Below are 27114 nucleotides of genomic sequence, written 5' to 3' on the forward strand. Positions count from 1 at the left end.
AGGAAGCGGGTCTTACCCATGAACGTTCATTACTTAATAAATGTTTTAGTCTTTCAGGTGATAAAGGACTGCTTGTGATTTGTGAAACTGCAAACTACCGTGGCTATATCTCTGAGTCTCTTCGACCAGTATCCTATTGCACTAGCTGCTGGACTTATGGTAGGAACATCTCTGCGTGGTTCAAAGAGCAGACAATGGGAAGGATCGGTCGATGACTGGAGAAGTCAATGGAACCACAGACATGGTCTCTTTTCAACAAGTTCAGGGGTGGGGAGGTTCAGGGCAGCCTACGCAGAGAAGCCACACTGCAACCAGAAAGCTGCCTTCTGGTAGAATGATCCTGGATAACCAAAGAAGGCAACGCTACAGCAGCAGGGACGACTTCCTAGAGTGTTCCAGCAAGACCAAAGCCGCTGCCTACTCCCAACAGAGTGGTTGGGGGAGGCCCAAAGGAATCTGCTGAATGATAAGAAGCAATAGCCAAAACATCTTCTGCTGGCTGAGTAGACTGATTACCTCTCACTAATACAGATAAACACCATGTAGGATCATAGAGCCAACTCCCTTTGAAAAAAGCATCTTCCTCCTCCCCCCACTCCCACCCCTCCAAATCCGTCTGTACATAGGTAAATTTACTTCTTCCATCTGGTGTGGCACTGAGCAGGACTGGGAAATGGTACCTTGGGCGAGCTATCACCAGCATTCAAAAGGAGTGTCACAAATCAGAGTTCATGGGAGGTAGAAAAGGCGTGAGTAACCAGTGAAAGATGTTGTCTGGCTGCCATAACAGGTAGAATTAGCAGATGGAGATGAAAAGCTGCCAAAAACAAGGGAGACAAAAAACCAAAAGGTGTGCACACATGGAGGAGAGGTGGGGGAGCAACACAACTATCAGAAAGCCACAGAAAGAGTCCTTTAAATGAAGAACCTTCAATGTCATTTGATATAGAAGCTTGCAACAGATCTGCCAAGGGGCAAATAAGCTAGATACAAGTAAGAGGCTGCCCACTCATGCTCAAACACAGCAGAAGGACAAGAGAAAGAGGCAGGGGATGGGAAGCCCTGGGGAAGAATGGCTGGCTGTCATCATCAGAAGAGAGATGGACAAGAGGAGAAGTAGAAGTCCAGAAAGCAAGCAGCTCAGCAATGTAGAACTACAAAGCAGCCAGATTCCAGACTGTGAAAAGGGCTAACTTTAGAAACATGCTCACTGTCACGGGGACCACCCAAGCTTTGTGCAAATTGGCTTATGAATATCAATATGAATATTTCAAAGACATTTTAGGCAAAATGCATCATGTAACATATAATTTGTAAAGTTACAATCTACTGAATGTGTATATCCTATTTCTGTGCATACATCATTCTTGTCTGTGAAGTTAGAAATATGAAGTGTGAATCTATTTATAAATCTAGATGGGCTAATGAGGGCCATTAGTGATACTCCAGAAACATAACAACTCAGTGTTCAAACCAACAACCTCAGAATAGTCATGTTTTTCCTGTTAACCCTAACTGCGGTTGGTTCTGCCAGGACATGTGGCAAGGCCCCCTGATGTTGAAACCCATTTTGAACTGAACACAAAGAATTCCTGCCTTGGGCAGAGGCGATATAAAGGTGGAAAACAAACAACAGGGGCCATCGCCAACACCAGGAGACTCTCAGTTCCACCCAAGATGCTTCTGAAAACATCTAAGACCACTACTTTTTTTTGTACTGGTACTGAGTACCAGCAATGGGATTGGATAGGGAGGAGGGTGGGGAGTTGGCTGAGTCCCATCTCCTCCTTTAAAAAAAATAATACAAAAAAAAAAAGCACTGGCTAAGACTAAATAGGGAAAGGATTGGGCCCAAGCTAGGAGGCAGCCTAGCTTGTGAAAATGATTATTAGAACTACTGTTAAGAATTTGCATGTAGCAAGCCTTTTAATGTATTAGGCTTAGATGGTGTGTTTCGTTTTATTTTTATTTTTCTTAGTAACTTAGTTTGATCTGTCTGTTATCCTTTGCAATCACTTAAATTCTAATTTTCATACTATATAAAATCACTTTTATTATTAAAACCAGAACAAATAATTCTTACCTGGGGAGAGCCACCACTGTGAATCTCTCTTTTGCATTGATAAAGAGGGCAGATCTTATGAGCCTCATCCGTGTAAAACTTTTACCGAGAATAAAATGCATTTATTTGGGGTTTCATTCCTTTTCAGGCCAGTGCTCCTCTATGTTGTCAGGGCCCTATAGCTAAGCAGGGTCAGCATCTGTGTAGCTCTTCTGGGGGGGCTGCTATCCCAACTCTGTGCATTTGCTTGGGGAGATAAGAGCTTCTAACCCAACAGGACCGTGTAGTGGGGAGCCCCACAGTGCAGCTAGATGGGCTTAATGGTACGATCAGCACACCAGGTGACAGGCCCAAAGGGACCTCTCTACTGGATGCAACACTTGGCTAAGCTGCTCTTTCACTTCCTATCTCTTTTCCAAGACAGAGACAAGGTGGGTAGAGTAATCTCTTATTGGACCTACTTCTGTTGGCTATAGAGACAAGCTTCCAAGGTTACACAGGCCCAAAGAACAGCTCTGTAAGCTCAAAATGTGTCTCTCAACATCAGAAGTTGGTCCAACAATAGAGATCACCTCACCAAACTTGTCTCTAATACTTTGGGACCAGCATGACAACAATACCCCATGTACCAGCTTTTTGTGTCACCTCAGCAATCTCTCCCTCTCCACCCCTTACCTGTGTCATTAATCTTCTTCCTTCCTTCCTCTCCTGTCCTCAGTGGGGCTGACAGCTACCACGGCCCCAGGCAAGGTGGGAGGAAGGCCCAGTTCCGCACCCAGGGAGGGGGAGGGACAACAGTGGAAGGGGCGGGGCATAGGGCAGTGAGCCCCTAGCGTTCCCAGACCACAGCGCTGGGCTCCCTCCCCTCACAGCCATGCAGAGCAGTGCTGCTGAGTCACTTCAAAGGGGGCCAGAGCCCTGACCACCACTGCTCACAAAGTAGCAGCCATAAGGGCAAGAGTTCTGGGCCCCTTTGAAATGTCAGACCCAGGGACACAACTGTTCCCTTTGCCCCTACCCTTCTCCCCTTGGCAGGTCTGCCTGTCTTTAGAACCCAACAACATCCGTCGTTGAGACACATGCATATACCATGTTGTGAAAGCTTATTTAAGTTACAAACCCATAAAGACAGGTTCTCTGACAATTTGACAGAAAAACACAAGACTTCCTTTCAAGGCAAGCCATGCAGCAGGCATTGCCTAACCAAAAGTGTACCTGGAAAACAGAACTGGCTTAACACTAAATCTACTGGTGCTGACGAAAAGCAATATGCTTATCTCCACTCTTGACTGAAGCCAATGCAAATTAGATGCAAGAGGATCCTAGATGGAATGAGACCATAACTGTTACCTAAACTTCAAAGTGAATCACTTATCAATTCAAATAAACACCAATGCTACCATTTTCAAATTTGAATGCTTAAAGTTAGGCACCTAAATCCATATTTATGTTCCCATGCAAGTGGTCCAATTTTCAAAGGGGCTAACAACTTCAAATTCCTTTGTCTTCACGGGGAGCTCTGCATGTTCAACATCTTTGAAAGTCATGCCACTCTAACGAAGTATCTAAACACACCCCTTAGGTTTCTGACTTTGAGCTTCTCTACTTGAAAAGCTGGGCCCAAGTGAACAAAGGTGATTCGTGTACACCTGCCTTCAGAGTGAACAACCCCCTGAAGTGCAGCAATGTTCCAAATATCACACAATGCAAAGTTGTGTGTTTAATACAGACAGCAGTTTACCAGCTAGTAAAACAAAACCACCCCCTAAAAAGCAAACAGTAAACAGAATGCAAGGTAACTGACTTGCAGAAGTCAAGAATGCCCTATATAATTTAGCAGCAGAGAGTAACCAAAAAGTGCTCTGACTATAATAATATCCTTGGAAAAGGGCTGTGTGGTTGTCTGAGCAGGCAGAGGGCACTGAGGCCAGCATGGTGGTTCCAAACAGCTGCAGTCTTAATAGGTGCCATCTTCCTGGATGTGTATATAGTTGGTTGCTCAGGCTTTGCTTACACTACACAGCTTTAGCAACGTGGCCATCTCTCTCAACCTGTAGCAGTGTGAATGCTGTTTGTTGGCACTTTTGCTGACAAAGAGCTACTCACAGTGCCACTTACTGAAGCAAAACATTTGTTTTGGGATGGGATGGGATGGGATGGGATGGGATGGGAGGTGGCTTTTTTAAGCACCTGTAAATGGCAAAAGTTTTGTCATTCTATTAGTAATGCAGACAAACTCATATGAATAATCCAAATTTTGATAGTAGCACCTGACTTTACCAAACCAATTGGATGCAATGAATTTCTGAATTTATAGGCTATCTACAGTTCTCAGTATATGAATCAGATTATGATGGAGCTTTGACTCCCTCTACAATCTGTTAAAGGTTACAGGTTTTCTTCAGTGGAATATAAATGCAAAAGCTACGAAATACACATGATAATCTCATTTTGCACTTCTATGGCTTCTTTTATTAGACGATTTCATGGTCTGCATATGTTAATTAGCTCTTACAATTCCCTTTGGCAACACAACAATATTTACATCCAAAAATGACACACATCATGATAAAGTGACTTGGTAACAGCCCATAGCAAGTGTGATGTAGGGGAGGGCTACTACTCCCTTTTCTAGACATTCCAGTATTTAGTTAACTAAATTGCCTATAAAGTGTTAAACCAAAACTAGTGGCTCCTGTGAGTCAGGTGAGCCAACAGAGAGAGAGATGGATTTCTAAATTGAAGCAGTTACCCACCTGGGGGAGTCTCTACCTTGATGTGCTGCTTTGGGAACAGAGGTTGCTTCAGTACTACTCTGCCTGACTACAAATTAATGCACTGGCTGCTTCCCTGCCCTATTCTAGTCTAGCTAGCTATCCAGTTGCCCCAAAACTCTAGGGGAAAAAAAAACTGTTTGGTTTGAGCTTTCTGGATCTGCAGTTTGAGCCTTCTGCGTGCCTTTTCCCTCTCTGGCAGCAAAAGGGAAGAAAAGAAAAAAAACCCTGAACTTCCATACAGCCAAAAGGAAAAGAAAAAAAAAAGCGTTCTTTTAAAATCCTGAGGTCTGTGCTCCTTGTTCAAAATTATCCTACCAGTGCTGCCACCATGCCAATGCTGCTCCCCACTCTGGCACTCTGAGTGCAGAAGGTGGGAGCCAGCAAGAGACTTTAAATTGTTCTGTCTATAGGCTTCTGCTTAAAAGCTTCCCAAGGTTACAGACTGGCCACCACCCAAGTGAGAGAACCTCTTTTTAGACCTCAAGAAAGCAAACTTGGAATGCCTCCCTGTGAGATAACCCCAGGCTCTTAACCCTCCTGCAGGAGAGAGCTTGAAAACAAAGAGAAAGCAAACTGCACTCTCTGATAGCTGACCTCTCTGTCTCAGGCCAGGTCTACACTAGTCCTTAAAGTTGATTGTAGACACACAATTCCAGCTATGGCAATTGTGTAGCTAAACTTGACTTCTCTACAATCGACTTACCTGGTGGTCCTCACTGAGGGAGGTCCATGGGGGAGAAACTCCCCCATCGACCTCCCTTATTCCCTTCAAGGTTAAGGAGGACTGGGGATGACCGTCAACCCCCTCATAGTTCAATTTCATGCGTCCCCACTAGGCGTGCAAAATCGAACCCCAGCAGATTAATCCTGACTGGTCGATCTTCCAAGTAATGAAGACATACCCTCAGGCATGCATACATGCAGACCCTTATTTGGGACACAGGAATCAAAACATTGCCTTAAAAAAGGTGATTTTATTAACAAAACAAAGAAATACTTATTGAGTACACTTGGTTGCTAGGTATTACAAAGCAATTAAACAGGTAGATTTAAACACAGAGAATTATTTCCCTGGGATTCAGTTTATAAGTTACAGTGTACAACGGGTACATCAGCCAGCCTCAGAAGTCCGACACCAAACCCAAAATTAAAATAAAAACAAAAATGCTAAAAAACGCATCTCACTGAACATTTCCTTTTTCTCTCATATTTATTCTTCCAAGGCTGCTGCTGAGGCACGGCTAGTACTAAAATCTTCTAAGCCTGGTTTCATACTTAAGCCATCTCTAAGAACATAAGAACATAAGAACATAAGAATGGCCATACTGGGTCAGACCAAAGGTCCATCAAGCCCAGCATCCCATCTGCCGACGGTGGCCAATGCCAGGTGCCCCAGAGAAGGAGAACAGAAGACAAGTGATTTATCTCCTGCCATCCATCTCCTGCCCTTGTTATGAAGGCTAGGGCACCATACTTTATCCCTGGCTAATAGCCATTTATGGACCTGACCTGCAAAAATTTATCAAGCTCTTTTTTAAACCCTAATAGAGTCCTGGCCTTCACAGCCTCCTCGGGCAAGGAGTTCCACAGGTTGACTGTGCGCTGTGTGAAGAAAAATTTCCTTTTATTAGTTTTGAACCTACTACCCATCAATTTCATTTGGTGTCCCCTAGTTCTTGTATTATGGGAAAAGGTAAATAATTTTTCTATATTCACTTTCTCCACACCATTCATGATTTTATATACCTCTATCATATCGCCCCTCAATCGCCTCTTTTCCAAACTGAAAAGTCCCAGTCTCTCTAGCCTCTCCCCATATGGGACCCTTTCCAAGCCCCTAATCATCTTAGTCGCCCTTTTCTGAACCTTTTCTAATGCCAATATATCTTTTTTGAGGTGAGGAGACCACATCTGCACGCAGTACTCGAGATGTGGGCGTACCATAGTTTTATATAGGGGAAGTATGATATCTTTTGTCTTATTATCGATCCCTTTTTTAATAATTCCTAACATCCTATTTGCCTTACTAACTGCCGCTGCACACTGCGTGGATGTCTTCAGAGAACTATCCACTATAACTCCAAGATCCCTTTCCTGATCTGTCGTAGCTAAATTTGACCCCATCATGTAGTACGTGTAATTTGGGTTATTTTTTCCAACATGCATTACCTTACACTTACCCACATTAAATTTCATTTGCCATTTTGCTGCCCAATCACTCAGTTTGCTGAGATCTCCTTGTAGTTCTTCACAATCCCTTTTGCTTTTGACTGTCCTGAACAACTTGGTGTCATCTGCAAACTTTGCCACCTCACTGCTTACCTCATTTTCTAGATCATTGATGAACAAGTTGAACAGGATCGGTCCCAGGACTGAGCCCTGGGGAACACCACTAGTTACCCCCTTCCATTGTGAAAATTTACCATTTATTCCAACCCTTTGTTTTCTGTCTTTTAACCAATTTCCGATCCATGAAAGGACCTTTCCTCCTATCCCATGACCACCTAATTTACATAAAAGCCTTTGGTGTGGGACCGTGTCAAAGGCTTTCTGGAAATCTAGGTATATTATGTCCACTGGGTGCCCCTTGTCCGCATGTTTATTAACCCCTTCAAAGAATTCTAATAGATTAGACAGACACGACTTCCCTCTGCAGAAACCATGCTGACTTTTGCCCAACAATTCGTGCTCTTCTATGTGCCTTGCAATTTTACTCTTTACTAGTGTTTCTACTAATTTACCTGGTACTGATGTTAAACTTATCGGTCTATAATTGCCAGGATCTCCTCTAGAGCCTTTTTTAAATATTGGTGTTATATTGGCCGTCTTCCAGTCATTTGGTACCAAAGTGGATTTAAAGGATAGGTTACAAACCACTGTTAATAACTCCGCAATTTCACATTTGAGTTCTTTCAGAACCCTTGGGTGAATACCGTCTGGTCCTGGAGACTTGTTACTATTCAGCTTATCAATTAATTCCAAAACCTCCTCTAATGTCACTTCAATCTGAGTGAGTTCCTCAGATTTGTCGCCTAAAAAGGCTGGCTCAGATTTAGGAACCTCTGTAACATCTTCAGCCGTGAAGACTGAAGCAAAGAAATCATTTAATCGCTCCGCAATGGCACTGTCTTCCTTGATCGCTCCTTTTATATCTTTATCATCCAAGGGCCCCACTGCTTTTTTAGCAGGCTTCCTCCTGCTTCTAATGTATTTAAAAAACATTTTACTATTGTTTTTTGAATTTTTGGCTAGCTGTTCCTCAAACTCTTTTTTGGCTTTTCTTACTACATTATGACAGTTAATTTGGGAGTGTTTATGTTCCTTTCTATTTTCCTCACTAGGATTTGACTTCCACTTTTTAAAAGCTGCCCTTTTCTCTCTCACTGCCTTTTTAACATGGCTGTTTAGCCATGGTGGTTCTTTGTTAGGTCTCTTACTGTGTTTTTTTATTTGGGGTATACATTTAAGTTGGGCCTCTAGTATGGTGTCTTTAAACAGTTTCCATGCAGCTTCCAGGGATTTTAGTTTAATTACTCTACCTTTTAGTTTCTGTTTAACTAGCTTCCTCATTTTAGTGTAATTCCCCTTTTTGAAATTAAATGCCAGAGTGTTTGACCGCTGCGGTGTTCTTCCCAACACAGGAATATTAAAAGTTATTATATTGTGGTCACTATTTCCAAGCGGTCCAGTAACAGTTACCTCTTGGACCAGATCCTGCGTTCCAGTTAAGACTAGATCGAGAACCGACTCTCCCCTTGTGGGTTCCTGTACTAGCTGCTCCAAGAAGCAGTCATTTAAGGCATCAAGAAATTTAATCTCTGAATCCCGTCCTGAGGTGACATGCACCCAATCAATATGGGGATAATTGAAATCTCCTATTATTACTGTGTTTTTTATTTTGATAGCCTCTCTAATCTCCCTTAACATTTCAGCATCACTATCACTGTCCTGGTTAGGTGGTCGGTAATATATTCCTAATGCCATATTCATATTAGAGAAATGAATTGTTATCCATAATGATTCTATGGAACATTTTGATTCCTTTAGGATTTTTACTTCATTTGATTCTATATTATCCTTCACATATAGTACCACTCCGCCACCCGCACGACCTGTTCTGTCTTTCCGATATAATTTATATCCCGGTATGATAGTGTCCCACTGATTGTCCTCATTCCACCATGTTTCTGAGATGCCTATTATGTCAACTTCCTCCTTTGATATGAGGTACTCCAGTTCACCCATCTTATTAGACAGACTCCTAGCATTAGTGTAAAAGCATGTTAGAAAACTACCACTATTTATATGTCCGCCTTTCACAGACACGGTGGATTTTTTTATGCATGATTGTTTTACATCTGATCTTGCCCATATATTATTTCCCACGTTCCCTATCTGACTAACTTCTAGGGAATCCCTGTCTATGGAGCCTCGTGTAAGAGAAGTCTCCGTCCGATCCAGGTGCTCCCCCGCACCAATCGGCTTTCCCCCACCTCTTAGTTTAAAAACTGCTCTATGTCCTTTTTAATGTTTAATGCCAGCAGTCTGGATCCACCTTGATTTAGGTGGAGCCCATCCTTCCTGTATAGGCTCCCCCTACCCCAAAAGTGTCCCCAGTTCCTAATAAATCTAAACCCCTCTTCCCTACACCATCGTCTCATCCACGCATTGAGACTCTGAAGTTCCGCCTGTCTATCTGGCCCTGCGCGTGGAACTGGAAGCATTTCAGAGAATGCCACCAAAGATGTTCTGGATTTCAGTCTCTTTCCTAGTAACCTAAATTTGGCCTCCAGAACATCTCTTCTACCCTTCCCTATGTCATTGGTACCAACATGTACCACGACGACCGGCTCCTCCCCAGCACTGCCCATAAGTCTGTCTAGATGCCTCGAGAGATCCGCAACCTTCGCACCAGGCAGGCAAGTCACCATACGGTTCTCCCGGTCATCACAAACCCAACTATCTATATTTCTAATGATCGAATCCCCCACTACTAAAACCTGCTTCTTCCTAACAGCTGGCGCTCCCTCCCCCGGAGAAGTATCCTCGGCACGAGAGGATACAACATCACCCTCTGGAAGGAGGGTCCCAACTACGGGATGGTTTCCCTCTGCTCCCCTTGACTGCTCTCCTTCCCTGAGCCTTTCATCCTCCGTAACAGCCTCAGGACTGTCAGATTGGAGGTGGGACAACCCTACTATGTCCCGGAAAGTCTCATCCACAAACACCTCTGCCTTCCTTAGCTCCTCCAGTTCAGCCACCCTGGCCTCCAAAGCAAGCACTCGGTCTCTGAGGGCCAGGAGCTCCTTGCATCGAGCGCACACATACGCCACCCGCCCACAGGGTAGGTAGTCATACATACTGCACTCGACACAATAAACAGGATAGCCCCCACTCTGCTGCTGGGCTTCTGCCTCCATTTCCTACTCTAGTTATATATGAGGGTTAATTAAATGTTTCAGATAGAGGTTGTTATAAAGGATTTAGTTTAAGGGCAACAGAAGTCACTGGCTCCCTCCAAGCTCCCCCTCTCAACTCCCCTCTCCAAACTCCCTCCTGTTAGCACACACCCTGTTTGCCAGCACCCGGTCGCAAAGCTCCCTGGTCGCTTACTAGCAGGGTTTAAGTGCTCGGCCTCCCTGATAGCTCCTCCCTCTGCCTACAGCTCAGCCAATCAGCACACGGTGTTTCAATTCAAACCTAATCAGCTTCCAACTGCCTGCCTGCCTGCCTGCCTGAGCACACGGCCTTTCAAACAAACAAACACACACACTCAGCTCAGCACTCCAAACAAACTCCAAACTCCAAACTCCAAACAAACACACAAGCCCAAAACCTCCAAATATAAGCAGCCACTTACCCCAAGGTGCTTTAGTTTGCTCCTTCCTTCTCCTCCTCCAGGAGAGCCTCTCCAAACTCCCTCCTGTTAGCACACACCCTGTTTGCCAGCACCCGGTCGCAAAGCTCCCTGGTCGCTTACTAGCAGGGTTTAAGTGCTCGGCCTCCCTGATAGCTCCTCCCTCTGCCTACAGCTCAGCCAATCAGCACACGGTGTTTCAATTCAAACCTAATCAGCTTCCAACTGCCTGCCTGCCTGAGCACACGGCCTTTCAAACAAACAAACACACACACTCAGCTCAGCACTCCAAACAAACTCCAAACTCCAAACAAACACACAAGCCCAAAACCTCCAAATATAAGCAGCCACTTACCCCAAGGTGCTTTAGTTTGCTCCTTCCTTCTCCTCCTCCAGGAGAGCCTCTCCAAACTCCCTCCTGTTAGCACACACCCTGTTTGCCAGCACCCGGTCGCAAAAGCCTTTTCTTTCTTTTCTGGCCACACCAGAAACTCCACCCTGCAGGTACCTGCTTCAGCTCAAAAATCCCCCTCTCTCTTCCATTGGCTCACCTGGTTGCTTGCCAACACAGGACCCACTTGCTCTGGGTTCATCTCTTTACAGGTAGTTTTGTTATAAATACTGGGATGTTTAGAAAAGGAGTATTTAGATTGTAGACAAGCCTCATGGTCTTCCATCCAACACAGCAAGCCAGAAGCTGAGACAATAAGAGACCCCAGAAACCCTCACTCCCAAACTCTGCTTTACTAATAAAGAAAGAAGAATAAAGAGTCATATATAAGGTTGTTTGGATAAAAATGACAGCTTCTCCTACCCAGTAAATTCTTTCCACCCAGACAAAACAACAAAAGAGGAAACGAATTACATTTAAACAATTAACACCAAAAACCGTAAGCCAAGCTGAGTTTTTACTGTGGAAAAGGATAAAGGTCAGAGGCTCCAGGAAATCCACCAGGGACTTCAATAGTGTTATTGATTTTTCACAGAGGCTGATGGGCAGAAGCATAAAACAGAGGGACGTGTTTGTTCATCCCACCTTTACCCATTAGGATCCTCCCTTACCAACATTTTAAAAAATAAGCTCCTGGACGGAAACATCAGGTGTGTGAAGGGGACTTTTTCTGTGGCAAAAGGGTTTTTTTTCCTCCTTATTTTCATTATAGGAAGGATATTTTCTCTGCACAAAACATCCTGACTCTGAATGTGCCAGTAAAGGACCAATGGGAAAGAAAAGTTACTCACCGTAGTAACGGTGGTTCTTCGAGATGTGTCCCCATGGGTGCTCCACAATAGGTGTCGGGCTTGCCCAGCGCTGCAGATCGGATCTTCCAAGCAGTTTCTGCCGGACCGCGCATGCGCCGGCGCGTGCCGCTCCCTTGCGCACTCCTGGCCATGTGCGCGATCCGGTCCCCGCCAGTTCCTCGACCAACCGCCTCGGGTGCCCCTGCAAAACACTAACAGAGATCCGAAGCGGGGAGGATGGGCGGGTAGTGGAGGACCCACGGGGACACATCTCGAAGAACCACCGTTACTACGGTGAGTAACTTTTCTTTCTTCTTCGAGTGTCCCCGTGGGTGCTCCACAATAGGTGACTACCCAGCAGTAACCCAAGATAGGAGGTGGGTAATCGGATTATGTGCAGCTTGTCCCCGAGAGGACCGCTGCAGAGAGAGGGGTATCCTCTTGGAATACCCTGTGAAGGGCGTAATGTTTGGCGAAGGTGTCGTAGGATGACCAGGTCGCCGCTCTGCAAATGTCTTTTAACGCAACGCCCTTGAAAAAGGCTGTTGATGCCGCCACCGCCCTAGCGGAATGAGCCCTGGGAGTGGCCGATAAAGGAGTCTTTTTGAGCTCGTAGCACATTTTTATGCAGGATACAATGTGCTGTGAGATTCTCTGCGAGGAGAGACCTTCTCCTTTCGATTTGGGAGGGAGGGAGACTAGGAGTCTATCCATTTTCCGGAAGGACTTGGTCCTGTCTATGTAGAAGGCTAGCGCCCTCCTCACGTCCAGGAGGTGTAGGCGCGCCTCTTCGTTGGAGTTATGAGGCTTTGGATAAAACGAGGGTAGAACAATAGGTTCGTTAATGTGAAACTCAGAAGAAACTTTGGGAACAAAGGCTGGATGCAGCCGTATGGTTACCGCCTCCTTGGAAAAAACAGTGCAGGGTGGCGTTGCCATGACTGCCGCGAGCTCGCTCACCCTACGAGCTGACGTAATTGCAAGAAGAAAGGTCGTCTTTACTGTAAGGAGGCGGAGGGGAACCGTGGCCAAGGGCTCGAACGGTGGTCCCATTAGCGTGGTAAGCACCAGGTCCAAGTTCCACGAAGGTGGAATCGGTTTCCGAGGGGGGTAAAGGTTTACCAACCCTTTGAGGAACCTGGTAACCATAGGGTGGGCGAACACCGTGTGCCCTTCCTCCTCATGTCTAAACACCGAGATGGCGGCAAGGTGGACCTTCAACGAGGATAGCGAGAGTCCTCCTCTCTTGAGGTCCAGTAAATACTCTAGTATTGTAGGTATAGGCACCAAAAGGGGGGCCAGCTGTTTGGTAGAACACCAAGCCGTGAAGCGAGTCCATTTTTGCTTGTAGGTCTTCCTGGTGGAAGTCCTCCTGCTACTTTCTAGGACTTGCTGTACTTCCACTGTGCATGTGCTCTCTAGGGAGCTGAGCCATGGATTAACCACGCTTGCAGTCGCAGGCTTTGGGGGTGCGGGTGCACTATGGACCCCCGGGCTTGCGTGAGCAGATCCGGCGCCACCGGAAGAGGCATCGGTGGACAGTCCGACATGCGCAGGAGTAGGGGGAACCATTGTTGTCGATCCCACGTTGGGACTATCAGGATCATCCGGGCCCTTTCCCTCCTGGCTTTCTGCAAGACTTTGTGGATCAGCACTGTGGGAGGAAACGCATAAAGCAGGGGGCCCCTCCACGGGATCGCGAACGCGTCCCCCAGGGACCCCCGTCCCAGTCCTGCCCTGGAGCAGAATCGTGGGCACTTCTTGTTGTGCTGAGTGGCAAACAGGTCTATTTGGGGAAAACCCCATGCGTGGAAAATTGGCCGTAGCAGATCGGGACGGATCTGCCACTCGTGTGTGAGTGCAAAACGCCTGCTCAGCTGGTCTGCCTTCACATTGTGCGCACCCGGCAAGTATGAGGCTTTCAAGATTATATTGTTGGCGATGCACCAGTTCCATAAGCGGATTGCTTCCGCGCATAAGGCACGGGATCGAGCTCCTCCTTGCCTGTTTATATAAAACATGGTGGAGGTATAGTCTGTACTGATCCCGACGACTTTGCCTTGTATGTGGTCTCGAAAGTGTCTGCAGGCATTGAACACTGCTCTGAGCTCCAGTATATTTATGTGTAGTGACTGTTCCGTGGGTGACCACAGTCCTTGAGTCACCTCTTCGCCCATGTGCGCTCCCCACCCTATGAGGGAGGCATCTGTAGTGAGAAAAACCGATATTTGCGGCTGGTGGAAGGGTACCCCTGTTAGCAGGTTCCTGGGGTTTACCCACCATTGTAGGGATTTGCGCACCCCGGCTGTGGGCGACACCACCCTGTGAACGGTGTGTACTGCCGGTTTGTATACACTCGCCAGCCAGTGCTGCATGCTGCGCATGTGTAACCTGGCGTTCTGTACTACGAACGTCGCCGCTGCCATGTGGCCCAGCAGCTGCAAGCACGTCAAGACCGGCACCGTAGGGCTGAAGGTGATGACCTCCACGAGGGAACCGATGGCCCGAAAGCGAGCCTCTGGTAGATATACTCTCGCTGTAACCGAGTTTACGCGAGCCCCTATGAACTCTATGTCCTGTGTGGGGTCTATTTTCGATTTTGCCAAATTGATAACCAGGCCGAGTGAAGAGAATGTGTTTGCTGTGACGCGTATCATGTGCAGAACCTCCCCCTTCGAGCAGGCAGTTGTCCAGATACAGGAAAATAAATACCCCCTGTCTGTGCAGGTAGGCTGACACCACTGCCAAGGTCTTGGTGAAGACTCTGGGGGCCAAGGAGAGGCCAAACGGTAGGACCTTGTATTGGAAGTGTTCGTTGCCTACCATGAACCGGAGGAATCGCCGGTGAGCCGGATGGATAGTTATGTGGAAGTACGCGTCTTGTAAATCGAGGGCTGCGAACCAGTCTCCATCGTCCAGTGCTGTAAGGATGGAGGCGATTGTGGTCATCCGAAAACGTTGCTTGCGCAGGTACCTGTTGAGGCCGCGAAGGTCTAAGATGGGCCTCCAGCCTCCTGTCTTTTTCTCCGTGAGGAAGTACCTGGAGTAGAACCCTTTCCCTTGCAGTTGCTCCGGCACTCTTTCCACTGCCCCTATGAGCATGAGATGGTCCACCTCCTGCCTGAGCCTCGCTACATGGGAGGCCTCCTGGAGGTGGGGCTTGGGTGGAGATCGTGACAGTGGGAGCGACTGGAAGGGGATGGCGTACCCCGTGGCTATGATCTCCAGCACCCATTTGTCTGTGGTGATCCTTTGCCACTGGTCGTAGAATGGTCGGAGGCGATGGTGGAATAGTCGCTTCGGATGACCTTGTGCGATGGTAGTGATGGCGCAGCCCTGGACCTGTATGTCAAACTTGTGGCCTTTGGCCCTGCCCCGAGGACGCACGGCTCTGTTGTGAACGTCGCCTGGGAGTTCTGTACTGCTGGTGCTGTTGAAGTCGCCCTTGCTCGTAACCCCTGTGGTACTGGGGGCGCTGTTGCTGGTACCGTCTTTGTTGAGGTTAGTACCTTTTCTTTGTGTATGGAGGGGCGTTGCTGTGGAACGTGCTGCTGTGTCCGCAACGTCCAGGGCGATCTGAACTCCCGTCCTCGAGGCCGCGTAGCCTTCTTGCACTATGGCCTTGAGCACCGGCTTTTTGTCCTCTGGAAGCGAGTCCATGAGGGAGGTTAACCTGGAATAGTTGTCGAAATTATGGTTCGCTAAGTGTGCTGCGTAATTTGCCATTCGCAATGTTAAAGTGGAGGAGGAGTAGACCTTCCTGCCGAACAGCTCTAGCTTCTTGGCATCTTTGTCTGTCCCCCTGTCCTGAATTGAGATGTCTTTGATCTTTGTTGCGACAACTCCACCACCAAGGAATTTGGCTGTGGGTGGCTGAACAGGAACTCCATGCCCTTCGCCGGCACAAAGTATTTCTTATCCGCTCTCTTTTGGACAGGCGGAATAGTCGCAGGGGTCTGCCATATCGTAGTGGCGGACTCTAAGATCGCTTCATCAAGCAGTATTGCTACTCTGGAGGAGGCCGGAGGTCTCAAATTTTTGAGGAGTTTATGGTGTTTCTCTTGCACCTCTGCTGTCTGGATGCCTTGCGTGAAGGCCACCCTCTTAAACAGCTCTTGAAACTGTTTGAGATCGTCCGGAGGATGGACGTCCCCCGGGGCCGTAGCCTCGTCCGGGGAGGAGAGCGAGGAACTGCTGGGGTACGTCTCTCTGGACCCTTCCGGTTCCTGCTGGTGATGGTACACCCTCTCACTAGAGGTTTGCGAGGGAAAATCTCGGGGTTCCATAACCAGTCCCCCCTGAGATGCTTGAGTCTCTGTCCCCGGTCGCAATTGCCCTCGGGGGTACGAGATCGTCTGTGGGGATCTTTCCCTAGTAGATTGCCGATGGTGTCTATGCCCCGCGTGGTAGGGGCGACCATGGCAGTATAGGCACTGTTCTTGGGAAGGTGACCTAGACCACTCCCTTGGTGCATACCCTCTGCGCCTGGGGGAGGGAGATCGTCGAGACACTGGAGAGAGCGATTTTGCATAATAGTCCAGCGGTTCAAACCCCAGGAAGGGTGAAGGTGGTCCCAGCCAGGGTGAGGCTGGTTGCAAAAATGGAGAAGGGGGCTCCGGGTAGGCTAGGGGGGACCCCTGTCTTCTGGTTGGAGTCTGCAACATAAGCGGAGGGCTGTGAGAAAGCAACTCCACAGCCCTGTCCGGAGAGGGGCTGCAATGCCTCCTCTTGTGTGCAGCCTTCCCCCTCCCTGGAGGAGGTAACTCCGCCCCCTGATGCACAGGGGATCCCGGCCCCGTCCGCACCGTGCTCGGCACGCTCGAAGGCGGTGCCGCACGTGCGGTGTCCTTCGGTGCCTGCAGGCTGCGTGTCTGCGCGCTCTGCACCGCCGGTTCCCCGGGGGTCGGTGCCGCTGCCTGCGGTGCCACCGGCACCGGCGCTTGTTTAGCCGCCGCCCTGCCTGCGGTGCGAGGCGGCTGGCTGATTATCGGAGGCTGAGCCGCTTCCACGTGGCTCTCCGTGCCGCCGCCGATCAGCTGTTGCTGCGGCTGGGGGCTGCTCGCTCCTCCCGTCCCGCTCGCTGTTGCTGCCGGCAGGGATCGGGCTGGGGAGGCTTTCCTCCGTTTCTGCGCTGATGGGGTGAGGGAGGCAGCTTTCCTTTTATGGGCCCCGGAGGGTCCCTCCTGCTGCGGCCGCTCCGGCACGTCTGGCTGGAGGGCCTTATCAAAAAGCAGCATTTTAAGCCGCATCTCCCTGTCTCTCCTTGCTCTGGCTGTTAATTTAGCACAGAAGGAGCATTTCTGTGCAACATGGGACTCCCCAAGGCACCTTATGCATAGACTGTGCCCATCGGACACTGGCATCGCCTCTCGGCAGGACTCACATTTTTTAAATCCTGAAGAGGACATTGTTGGTGAGTCTTTCAGTTGTTAAACGGGTACTTAGCACCTTCTCTGTGCTGTTTTCCCCTTCCGATGGCCTGCCGCAGCAGGAGGGCTGATGGCCCTATGCTCCTGGCCTCCGGCGCTTGTTACTAGGACTGGATTGAAGCTGTCCCGCTTGTAGTTTGTTTGTTGCTTTTGTTTTTTTTGTTTTTTTTGTTTTTTGCAAAAATAACAACCGGCTAACTTGCAGTAGCCTAAGTACTTGAAAAACTTTAAAGAAAAACAGTTAAAGTCATTGAATACGCTACTTGGCCTTAGCCTAGTTCGGATTCCGTCTGCAGCCGATGGCGGTTTAGAGGAACTGGCGGGGACCGGATCGCGCACATGGCCAGGAGCGCGCAAGGGAGCGGCGCGCGCCAGCGCATGCGCGGTCCGGCAGAAACTGCTTGGAAGATCCGATCTGCGGTGCCGGGCAAGCCCGACACCTATTGTGGAGCACCCACGGGGACACTCGAAGAAGAATCTGTGTTCTCAAGCAAGTTTCAGTTTAAGGTGTAAGTACTCTCACTTTCCAGGTAAACTAGGGCTCAGCAGCTCCCATGACTGAGTCATAACAACTAAATAAAACAATACAGTGCTCACAACGAAAGGTGTAGAGCAGAGAGGGATTTCTGGTTGGAAAGAAGCTGCTATTCAAAGAGCGTGCATGTCCTGATGGAATTCTCATACGTGGTGTGAAAGGACAGAGGAAAGTATGGTGTGGATCTGAAGGGAGTGCAGACACATGAAAGGATGAAGATCAGCCATGGCACTAGGATGTGAAGAGTGCAAAAGGGGAGGAGGCATGTGCTGCTCTTATGCACACAGAAGAGACCCTGAAGCTGAGAAGATCCATTTTTCTAGAACAAGCCACATTATCTCTCATGTTTACCAAACACAAATGCCAGCCATACCTGATACTCTCTGCAGTTGTGTGTAGGGCTGGGAAAGCTGCTTGGCAATCAAACCCAAGCCAGATTCTTAAAGGGGAGACTGGTTTCTTTGTTAAATATCAGGGGCCCTATTTGGGCCAGGATCACCAACTGGGAACCCAACTGGTACATTCTTTGCTAGTATGCGGGTCAGATACTCTGATTCTGCCTACTGCATTCCTGCCCTCCTGCTGGAACAGCTGTCAGTGCTTCTCTCCCAGTCTGGCTAATGCTTCCCCTGCTTCTTTCAGCCGAATCTCTCCTTGCATGGTAATCATTGCAGCCTTCTGTTACACCCCGATTCAATGTAAAGATTCCCCCAAGTCACGAGGAACACATCAGCTCTCTTCAGTACTCCATCTCTTAGCCTCTCTAAGCTGGTCTGATGACCTCTGCATTTTCTGCAGGCACTTACACATTCACTGCTCCCTTAGAGCAACACCATCTACCACACCTCAGCTCCCTGCTAGCCTATTAGGAGCATGGGGAAGCCCAGCACCCACACAGCCAGTTTGAGAAGAAACAGCCAGAACCGTGTAACAGGATGAGAAAGAGACGAGAGAGGGTAGAAGCCAGAACGGGGGTTAGACTGAAGGAGCAAGAGAAGATGGGAACAGTTAGAGATTTTATGGTTGGCAACTGAGAAGGATGAAAGGGCATTGGCAGCGTGTGTGTGGTGGGTGGTGGTGGGGAGCTGCAGTGCATCCTGGGGACAGAAGAAAAACTGAAGTGTGGCCACAGGAGGATGTGACACGGGAAGAAATGGTGATGACTTACAGGATTCGTGTTGGTGAGCAGGAGTAAGAGTGAATGAGGAGGAGGGCAGTTAAAAAAGAGCAAGGACAATGAGAGAGGATGAGAGGAAACAATCAGGCAGAGGAGAGATGAAATCAAAGCTAAGGGGGAGCAACAGCATAGACTAGGGAGGTGAAAAGAGCCGGTGGGGAAAGCAAGGCAGTCAGCAAAAGCAGACCAGAAGAAAATAGCTTCAAAACCAAAAGGGGGATTACCACCTACAACTCCACTTCACTGTCATAAAGTTAGTCCTTGGTATGTTACATCATCCTCCAACAACTTCCACTTGACCACTCAGCCAGCTTTGCAAATCTGAAAAAGTTCTACCTATTAACTCCAACTAAGTTATCACCTACAGGAGAAAGAAAAGTGATGAGGTTGAATGATGAAGTCTTCACTCCTTCTTAACCACCTGGCCACAAATCATTTTAAACAACATGCAGCAGGAGGGTGAGGCAAAGGATGCATATCCAAACACGGACTGCATTCCTCCAGGCACTACTCCCACTGCGTCAGAGTATGCATTGCAGGTCTGGGCCCACATATCAGGCAAGAAGGAAGGCGTTGTGTGATAATTTAAGTCCCCAGAGTTTTTCCAAAGAGGACATATCTTGCACATCATACATGACAAAGACTCAGTATTAGCAGGTTACTAAGGAGTTCTGCGCACCTATTAGTGTCTGAGACCAATAACAAGAGGGAAAGCTTATTCTGCTGGTGTGCATCATCAAGCTATCACCACATTAATTTCCACTACCTAGATCTCCACCTTTGTTAAACATATTTGACACAACTCAGCTCTTTTTATTCAGTGCCTCCTTAACCAGCTCAAATATAGAAACTGGCCATCATCGACTCTGCTGTATTACTCATTTCAGTACCACTCAATTTATAAATTTTGCTATTAAATTGTCAGCAAATCTGTTTTAATCTATTTAATCTACTGTGTTAACCACCAAAAGACTTGGCAAGCAGAAGTTAACCAAGCTCCTGATACAAGTTTCTTCAGTATCAGTGGAATGGTTGCCTTCCATCATTAAATGAAGATGCCCTGATAAGAGACATAAGGAGGATTAATGTTTTGAGTAGTAATAAGCAGCTGAAGTTCAATCATGTGAAATTTATAAATACAAGGGAATAAACAATGCAAAAGGGAGGGTTCATATTGCCTTTTAGCATCTGAGACAAAAATTACACAAATTTATATGTAAATCCAAAAACAGTTTGCTTGATTGGCTTTTCTATGAAGCAAATGCATAAGATCTCTGATTTTCTCTGCATCTAGTCAGAAGGGAAATCATTATTCCATCTTCAACTGTTTTTTTTATGTTGGTTCTTTTAAAAAAGAAGCCACACTGTAATTGTCTATGTTTAGCAAAGGGTTTAACAGACACATTGGGCTAGTCTTAGGTGGTTTTTCTTCTTTCTTCAGATAACTTCTACTGCCTCTGAAGCAGGAGAGAAATTCCTCTGTGAGCTAAAATGAGAACTGTGTTGTTCATTCTGTTGGGTGTAAAGGAAGAATTCTTTAAACATATGCAGGAAAGGAGATGAAAGGCTTAAAGATTGTAGGACAGATTTAAGTAATTATAAATAGTCATGGCCTTTGTAAATAGGAATTCACCAAAGAATTCAGGCTGCAGGAAGGACTTTCCAATTTTCAAACAAATGCCCTGAAACAAAATATTCAACACCTGCTTCTGTCTGGAATGACTATTTGATAACAAGTGCTTGCTCTACTACAAACTATGGACCCACTATGGCAAAAACTCCCTTTTAACCAATTAATGGAAGTTAGAAACATAAATACCTCTGAGGTTCAGAGCCTTAGTACCCAGGAATTCAATAAATTAGTAGAGATTTACAGAATTTGATCCTAAACTTGAAATATATGTTTTAAGGGGAAAAAGCCTGATTTTCCTTCATCTTTTTTATGCAGCACTATGTTACCTGCTTCTTTTACCTGTTATTTTAAAAAAAGGAAGCAAACTTTCAGAAGTAGCACATTCTCAGAATCTTCCAGCACAATTTTAAAAACATTCAAGCATCATCAATGTTTTTGCCTGGCTTAATTTGAAAACATTTACAAGACAATATTCCCAACCAACTGGTATTCTGCAGAAAATCTCAATCTAGGGGTACAATATAAAATAAAGTTTAATAAGAACAGTGACAAAGTGAGGAATTTTATATTGTCTGAAGAAAAGACTTTTTTTAAACCCCATGAGGAAAAACAAAAGAATCTTTCACCACCAATTATTGCTCAACCACAGAACACAACTGACTTCACCAAGGATTTAACTCCTAGCTATTAGGTTATGTACATGTAGGCTGCTTACTAAAAGCTGTTCCAACAAGTAGTTCTCATAACCCTTTACATGGCATATAAAAGTGCTTCTAGCTGCATCCTACATCTCAGCAGGCAAAAAGCTTTTCTCTCCATGAATTTCTGTCTTGAACAATGTATTCCTCCTCCGTTACACCAAGAATCTTTTAGTGGCTCTCTCCTATGTTTGGGAGCCCTGATATTGCCTCTCTCCGTACTGACTACTGATTGGATGGATTTTCTCCAGTGGCAAGAACTCCCTGGGACTCTTTTATTGGTTGATTCATCAGGTATTACATAAATCAGCCATGATATCTTTTAGGGTGAGAAAAGGTCATTTCCTATACAGGTGTAATATCTGCAGGAGAGAGGTACAAGTGCAAATGGAGATAAGATATATCTGTTTTCCTCTAAAAAATTGTTACTAGGTTCATCACTAATCACAAACAACCACCTAAAAGCTCTTTTTCTGAGTCATGCTCTCCTTTCACAGAAAATATAAGGGTGAGTCCAAGTGTAAGTCTTCTATATTCAAACTGTGGGCTGATTACTGGGAGGCATGTGTGAATTCAATAGGTCCTTCTGCTTCTTTAAACAAGTTTAATAATACCCTTTTTATTCAAGGGTGCCCAAAGTACAAAGTATGAAATGCAGGATGGCTGCAAAAAAACAGCTTAAGATAGCGACTCACGAGGGTTCCGTAATTCAGTGCTATTGATTCTGTAAAGACCCAAGCTTCTATTATCCACTGATTCTCTATGGGCGGAAATGTGCAATTATGGGCTTGCATGAAAAAGAAGATCTGCTTCTCTTATATAAGAGCAACAGTCAATGAAAAGGCATTTTAAAACGAAGGCAATCCACCAGACATTTCAGATCTGCCTTCCCATCACTTCCCTCTTGTATCACTGAACAGCTGAAAAAGTTGTGCACAATTACAAACAAAAAGTCCTTTTTAAAAAAATGAAATGTGTTTCCATTGAAAGCCAGGCTCTCTCCATCTCAGCTGCAAGAATAGCACCAATTCACCCTTTTTCGTTGCCTTTGCAGGGTTCACAATAAAGCCCCGCAACCCAGCTGCTAAAGGTCCATGCTCTTTAGTCCCATTGGCCTGGAGGTCCCTGGAGCAGCCTCAAGTTTTCAAAGCTTATTCTGGTTGCAAACACAGGAACTGGGGTTAAAAGGAAGGAATATATACAAATCCTAACCGGTCCCTAACGCCAACATCTCTTCTGTCAACCCACCGCTTGGCAACGGAACAAAAGCTATTAGTTTCAGCATCTGTCCCTTCCCACAGCTATTCGTGCCCCATGTGTTCACTGGAAAGAAGCGCCGTCCCCCACCTCCCACACACACCCTGGGCCCCAACTTCTCAGGGACAGCAGAGAACTAGCTACCCCCCTCCCCAAGGGCTGCCAGCCTGAGCTGCTGTACCCAGGGAGCTTCCCAGAGACCAGGACAGCACTGTGCAGTTTGGATGCCTGGTTGCTAGATGAGGTCTCCTTCCTGCCAGAGGCGGCAAAGGGGACTTCCCAGCTCCCCGCGTCGAAAAACGAACCGGCCCTTCTCCCCTCTGCACCCACCATCCTGCCCCCTTTGGGCTGTGGCCGGGAGACAGAAGGGAACTGGCCTTCCCCTGCGGCGCCCCCTTCTGGGCCCAGCACAGCCGGGGACCGGGAGCAGCAGGGGCAGCGCCCAGCTTGTCCCGAGGGCTCCGCGACAGCGGGAGGGCGGCAGGGCCCCCGGAGCGCACAGCGCCAAGCTGCCCGCTCGCACCCAACCAGCCGCTTCCGAGGGGGCGGAGCAGCTCTGCTGAGGAGTGGGGGGAAGGGGCTCCCCGGCGCAGCCCCTACCTGGCAGACTCTTGTGCGCCGTGTTGCCCATCACTCCGCGCGGCGGGGGGCGGCCGGTCTGCGGGCCCGAAGCTGCACCGCGCTCCCAAGGGCCATTGGCCGGGGGCGGGGAGGGGAGCGGGCTGCGCTCTGCGAGGCTCCCCGCGCCGCAGCCCGAGCCGCACTGAGCCAGCCCCGCAGCCCGCAGCTCCCCCAGCTCCCCGCGGCCGGGCCGCCTCCCGGGGGCTGGCGCGGGGCGGAGCCGGCAGCTGCACGAGCCGGGCAGATGGGCGGCAGGGGACGCGCCAGGGCGCGGCGGGCGGAGTCCGCGGCTGCAGCAGCTTGGGAGTGGGGCAGCGCCGCTGGGGGGCGGCATACAGGGCCTGCGCGCCCTACCCTGTCAACAGACTGGCCTGGGTCTCACGTGGGAGCGGCCCTGCTGCGCCTGCATGGGGAAGGTGAGCCTAGCTCCAGGTAAAGCGAGCTACCCAAGGAAGCTCCGTTTGTGGCATGAGGCAGGGGACAGCGGAGAGGGTGTGTACCATTGCCAACACTCCTGGATTTAACGCAATTGCATGTGATGAAACCTGCAGGAGTTGGTGCAACCCAAGCTGGTAACCCTGCATGCATGCGGGCTCCTCCACTACTGTCAGAAATGCAATAAACCAGCCCCCACAGCCTCCCGCCCCCAGGCCCTGGCCCACAGCAGGTTCAGCTTGATGGCTCAAGAAATGGCCCTTTATACCTGTCTGCCTGAGAATCACTGTCATTTTTACACAGCTTCCCCCATGCTCCTACCTCCCCCTTATACCTGACCCCTCCCCCCCCCCAGTTACCAATAAAAACCTTTCTAACAAGTTTCATTTGAGGAACATGGTCCTGGGGCTAAAGAGGAAGCCACTTAGTTGCTGTATGGTGGCTTTGAGACTCAGTTTCCCCCTCTGAGATATCAAGGGCAATACCCTTCCCTTAGGGCATGGAGGTTTCCTTTTGGTAAACTCAGTGCCAGATATCATGATGATAAAAGCCCCAGCGATACTCAGCTACTCACATTGCCATCGGGATTTTTACACTTTTCTGGCTGAAATAGGAGGGTCTATTTCTGAACTAAGTTATCTCTAACTGTTGTGTTTGTACAGAAAACCTCACAACTGTGAGCCTAGTGTAACCGGTGCAGAGCTGCCTGAGCCCACACATAGTCTGGAACTAGCTCTGAGGTGTTAACTCAGATCACCAGTGACCATACGTTGGATACCACAATTGTTAACTGTTTCATTCCTCCTGCAAGAAGGGAGACACAACCACAGATCTGCACAATCTACTGTGAGCAATAAATAGCTTGTATTGGTGCCACACGATAGTGACAAGTAGGCGCTACCATGACTTACTCTTGTCCCCTCTCCCAAGGAGTCGAGCTCAAAGAGCCCTGGGTACACTGATGCCTCATTGCTAGGGAACCACACTCAAGAGTGCTGGAATAATTCTGTAGGGGGAGCTGGGGGGAGGGAACTATAAATCTTGCATATGAGAGAAACCACTTCAAGACAAAGGGTGCAACTGCACCACCAGCACAGCTAGTTCCAGCATCTGTAGCCAAGCTCAAGGAGCCCAGAGTGCATATACAACCATATTGTGAACATCTACACCCAGAGGCACCTAACCTGTGAGATTCACAAGAGTGGCACTTATGGTGGTGGAGGTCAGCCAATACCACTGCCTCATCCCCCACTGCACGCACACACCATTCAAGCCCTGTTGAGATGGGCAAGTTAAACCTACTGAGTCATATTTTTATTTAATATACACATGTAGAAATCTGGAGCAAGAGCAATGAAATGACAGTGGATTTACAGTCACCGGTCTGGCTACCTGTACACTGCAGCACTATTTCAAAATAGGATATTTGAAAACAGCTATTTTCAAAATGCATTTTGAAATAGCACCAAGCTATTTTAAAATATCATTTCCAGGTCCATAGCCCTATTTTGAAATAATACCACTGAAGCCCATTTTGGTTTATTTTGAAATAGTGCAAAACCGCCTATTTCAAAATAGCAATGTCAAAATAGGCATTATTCCTACACTAGCCACCTCCTTTTGAAATGGAGACGTTAGAAAAGCCTCCGTCTACATGGGCAGTATGCATTTCAAAAGCAGCACTTTCAAATCACACGTGGTCACCATTATGCTAATAAGGCGCTGCACATTCATGGCAGCGTCTCACTAGCATCTGCCGAAATCCCTCATTACCATGCCCCTCTTGAAAGGAGGGGGCTAGTGTAAACGTGGCCACTATGTCTCCACGTACCCCTCCCTTTCAGAAGGGGCATGTAAATGAAATAGGTTGAAAATGTCAATGAGGAGCTGATATGAATATAAGGTGCCTCATTTGCATAATGATGGCTACCTGGAGCATCTAAAGTGCTACCTTCAAATTGCAAACTAGCCATGTAGACAGGTTTCCTGCGAAAGGAAACCCCGCTTTCGAAAACACCCTTCAGTCTAAAAATATTCATATCAGCACCGTGGTAGCATTTTCGACCCTCTTCATTTACATGCCCCTTCCGAAAGGGAGGGGCATGTGTAGACATAGCCTTTGAGGGTTACCAATTTCTGAATAATGCTATTTCAAAAATTATTTCAAAATGGTGTGTGCATAGCCTAGACAACAGCTGTTATTTCAAAATAACTCCTGTTATTTTGGAATACGTAGGTAGTGGAGCTGTAGCCCCTGAGAGCAGAGTCTGGCCCATTGTATACAGAAGCTGAAAAGACAAGTCTAAAGGCTAAGGCACAGAGAACTTGTTCAGCCAAGGCTCTGGAGAGCTGAGGGGACAGAGAGATCTAATTCCCAGTATATTATGCCATGATACAGATTTGTTACAAAATGCCTTATCAAATGAGACACCAGCAGCTGTTCTCAAAAGAGCTTGCACCCATCTGCTGTCTCAGGTTAGCATATGTTGTACCAAGGGGGCTTGGTTGCCCTGAGCTGCAAAGACAGATGCAGAAATTGTCAAAGGACAAGAGTCCACTTATCAAAGCAGTATGCCCCTTCAGGGGGAGGAAAAGCACAGTCATGTTTATCTACACTGAGTGAAAGTCCCTGGATCACTACAGAGCACTAAAGGTGAAGATTGAGCTAATACAAACAACTCCCCGTGCACAGAGAGGCAATTATTTCACAACTTAATATCCTCAGCTTGCTAGGGGAGCTGCAGAGGGGCTGTTCTGGGGTTGGGTTTCTTGCACTGCGTGTAGGCTACAGCGACACCTCCTCTGTGCCTTCCAACATGTCTCCTGTGGACACTAATCCTGAGGGGCACCAGGTGGGGAGAATGCTCCAACACACCTGCAGTGCAACAGGCACAGTTCTTCCCAACGTGTCTTCCAAGCCACCCAAAACCAGATACCAACAGAATAAAGTCAATGGAAATTTACATCCTGGTGAGACAGCTACAGCTGAGGAAACACAAGTAAGTTTCCTAACTTTAATGTTTCGTTAAACAGCTTCTTCCAATGTGATCTAACTAGCATGAGAAATACTCAAGGAATGTGATTCCTTCTCCTCTCCTAAACAACCCCAAAGCCACCACAGTAGGCAAGTGCAAGAGAACCTGACACTGACACTGATTGATTTGGAAACAAAGTGAAATTGAGCAGCACCAGCTCATTTTGCAAGCTTGGAAAAATGCAAAAAGGAAACTCTCAGAGTAGTGAAAAACCAATGCAAGCCCAGGAGAATTTTAAAAATATTTTAGCTTCAGTGATTGGAGGTGTTATTGATAACACATTTCAAGAATATTGTTCCAAGTGATTTCCAAGACCAGCATCTGATGAAGTCTGTGCTCACGAAAGCTCATGCTCA

The 27114-nt window shown here is 47.5% G+C and overlaps 1 protein-coding gene across 1 annotated transcript in view; it reads right to left on the reverse strand.

The window, feature by feature from the left end:
• The window catches only part of NEURL1B (neuralized E3 ubiquitin protein ligase 1B), a 66018-nt gene extending 42556 nt beyond the window's left edge, over window positions 1-23462 (reverse strand). Inside the window, exon 1 of the mRNA XM_075009357.1 lies at window positions 23268-23462. Within this exon, the coding sequence (XP_074865458.1) occupies window positions 23268-23298 (31 nt within the window). The 5' untranslated portion in view covers window positions 23299-23462. The remainder of the gene's footprint in view (window positions 1-23267) is intronic.
• Window positions 23463-27114: the final 3652 nt, after the last annotated feature.

This window comes from Carettochelys insculpta, chromosome 15 (assembly GCF_033958435.1).
Source record: "Carettochelys insculpta isolate YL-2023 chromosome 15, ASM3395843v1, whole genome shotgun sequence".
Classification (NCBI taxonomy): domain Eukaryota; kingdom Metazoa; phylum Chordata; order Testudines; family Carettochelyidae; genus Carettochelys; species Carettochelys insculpta.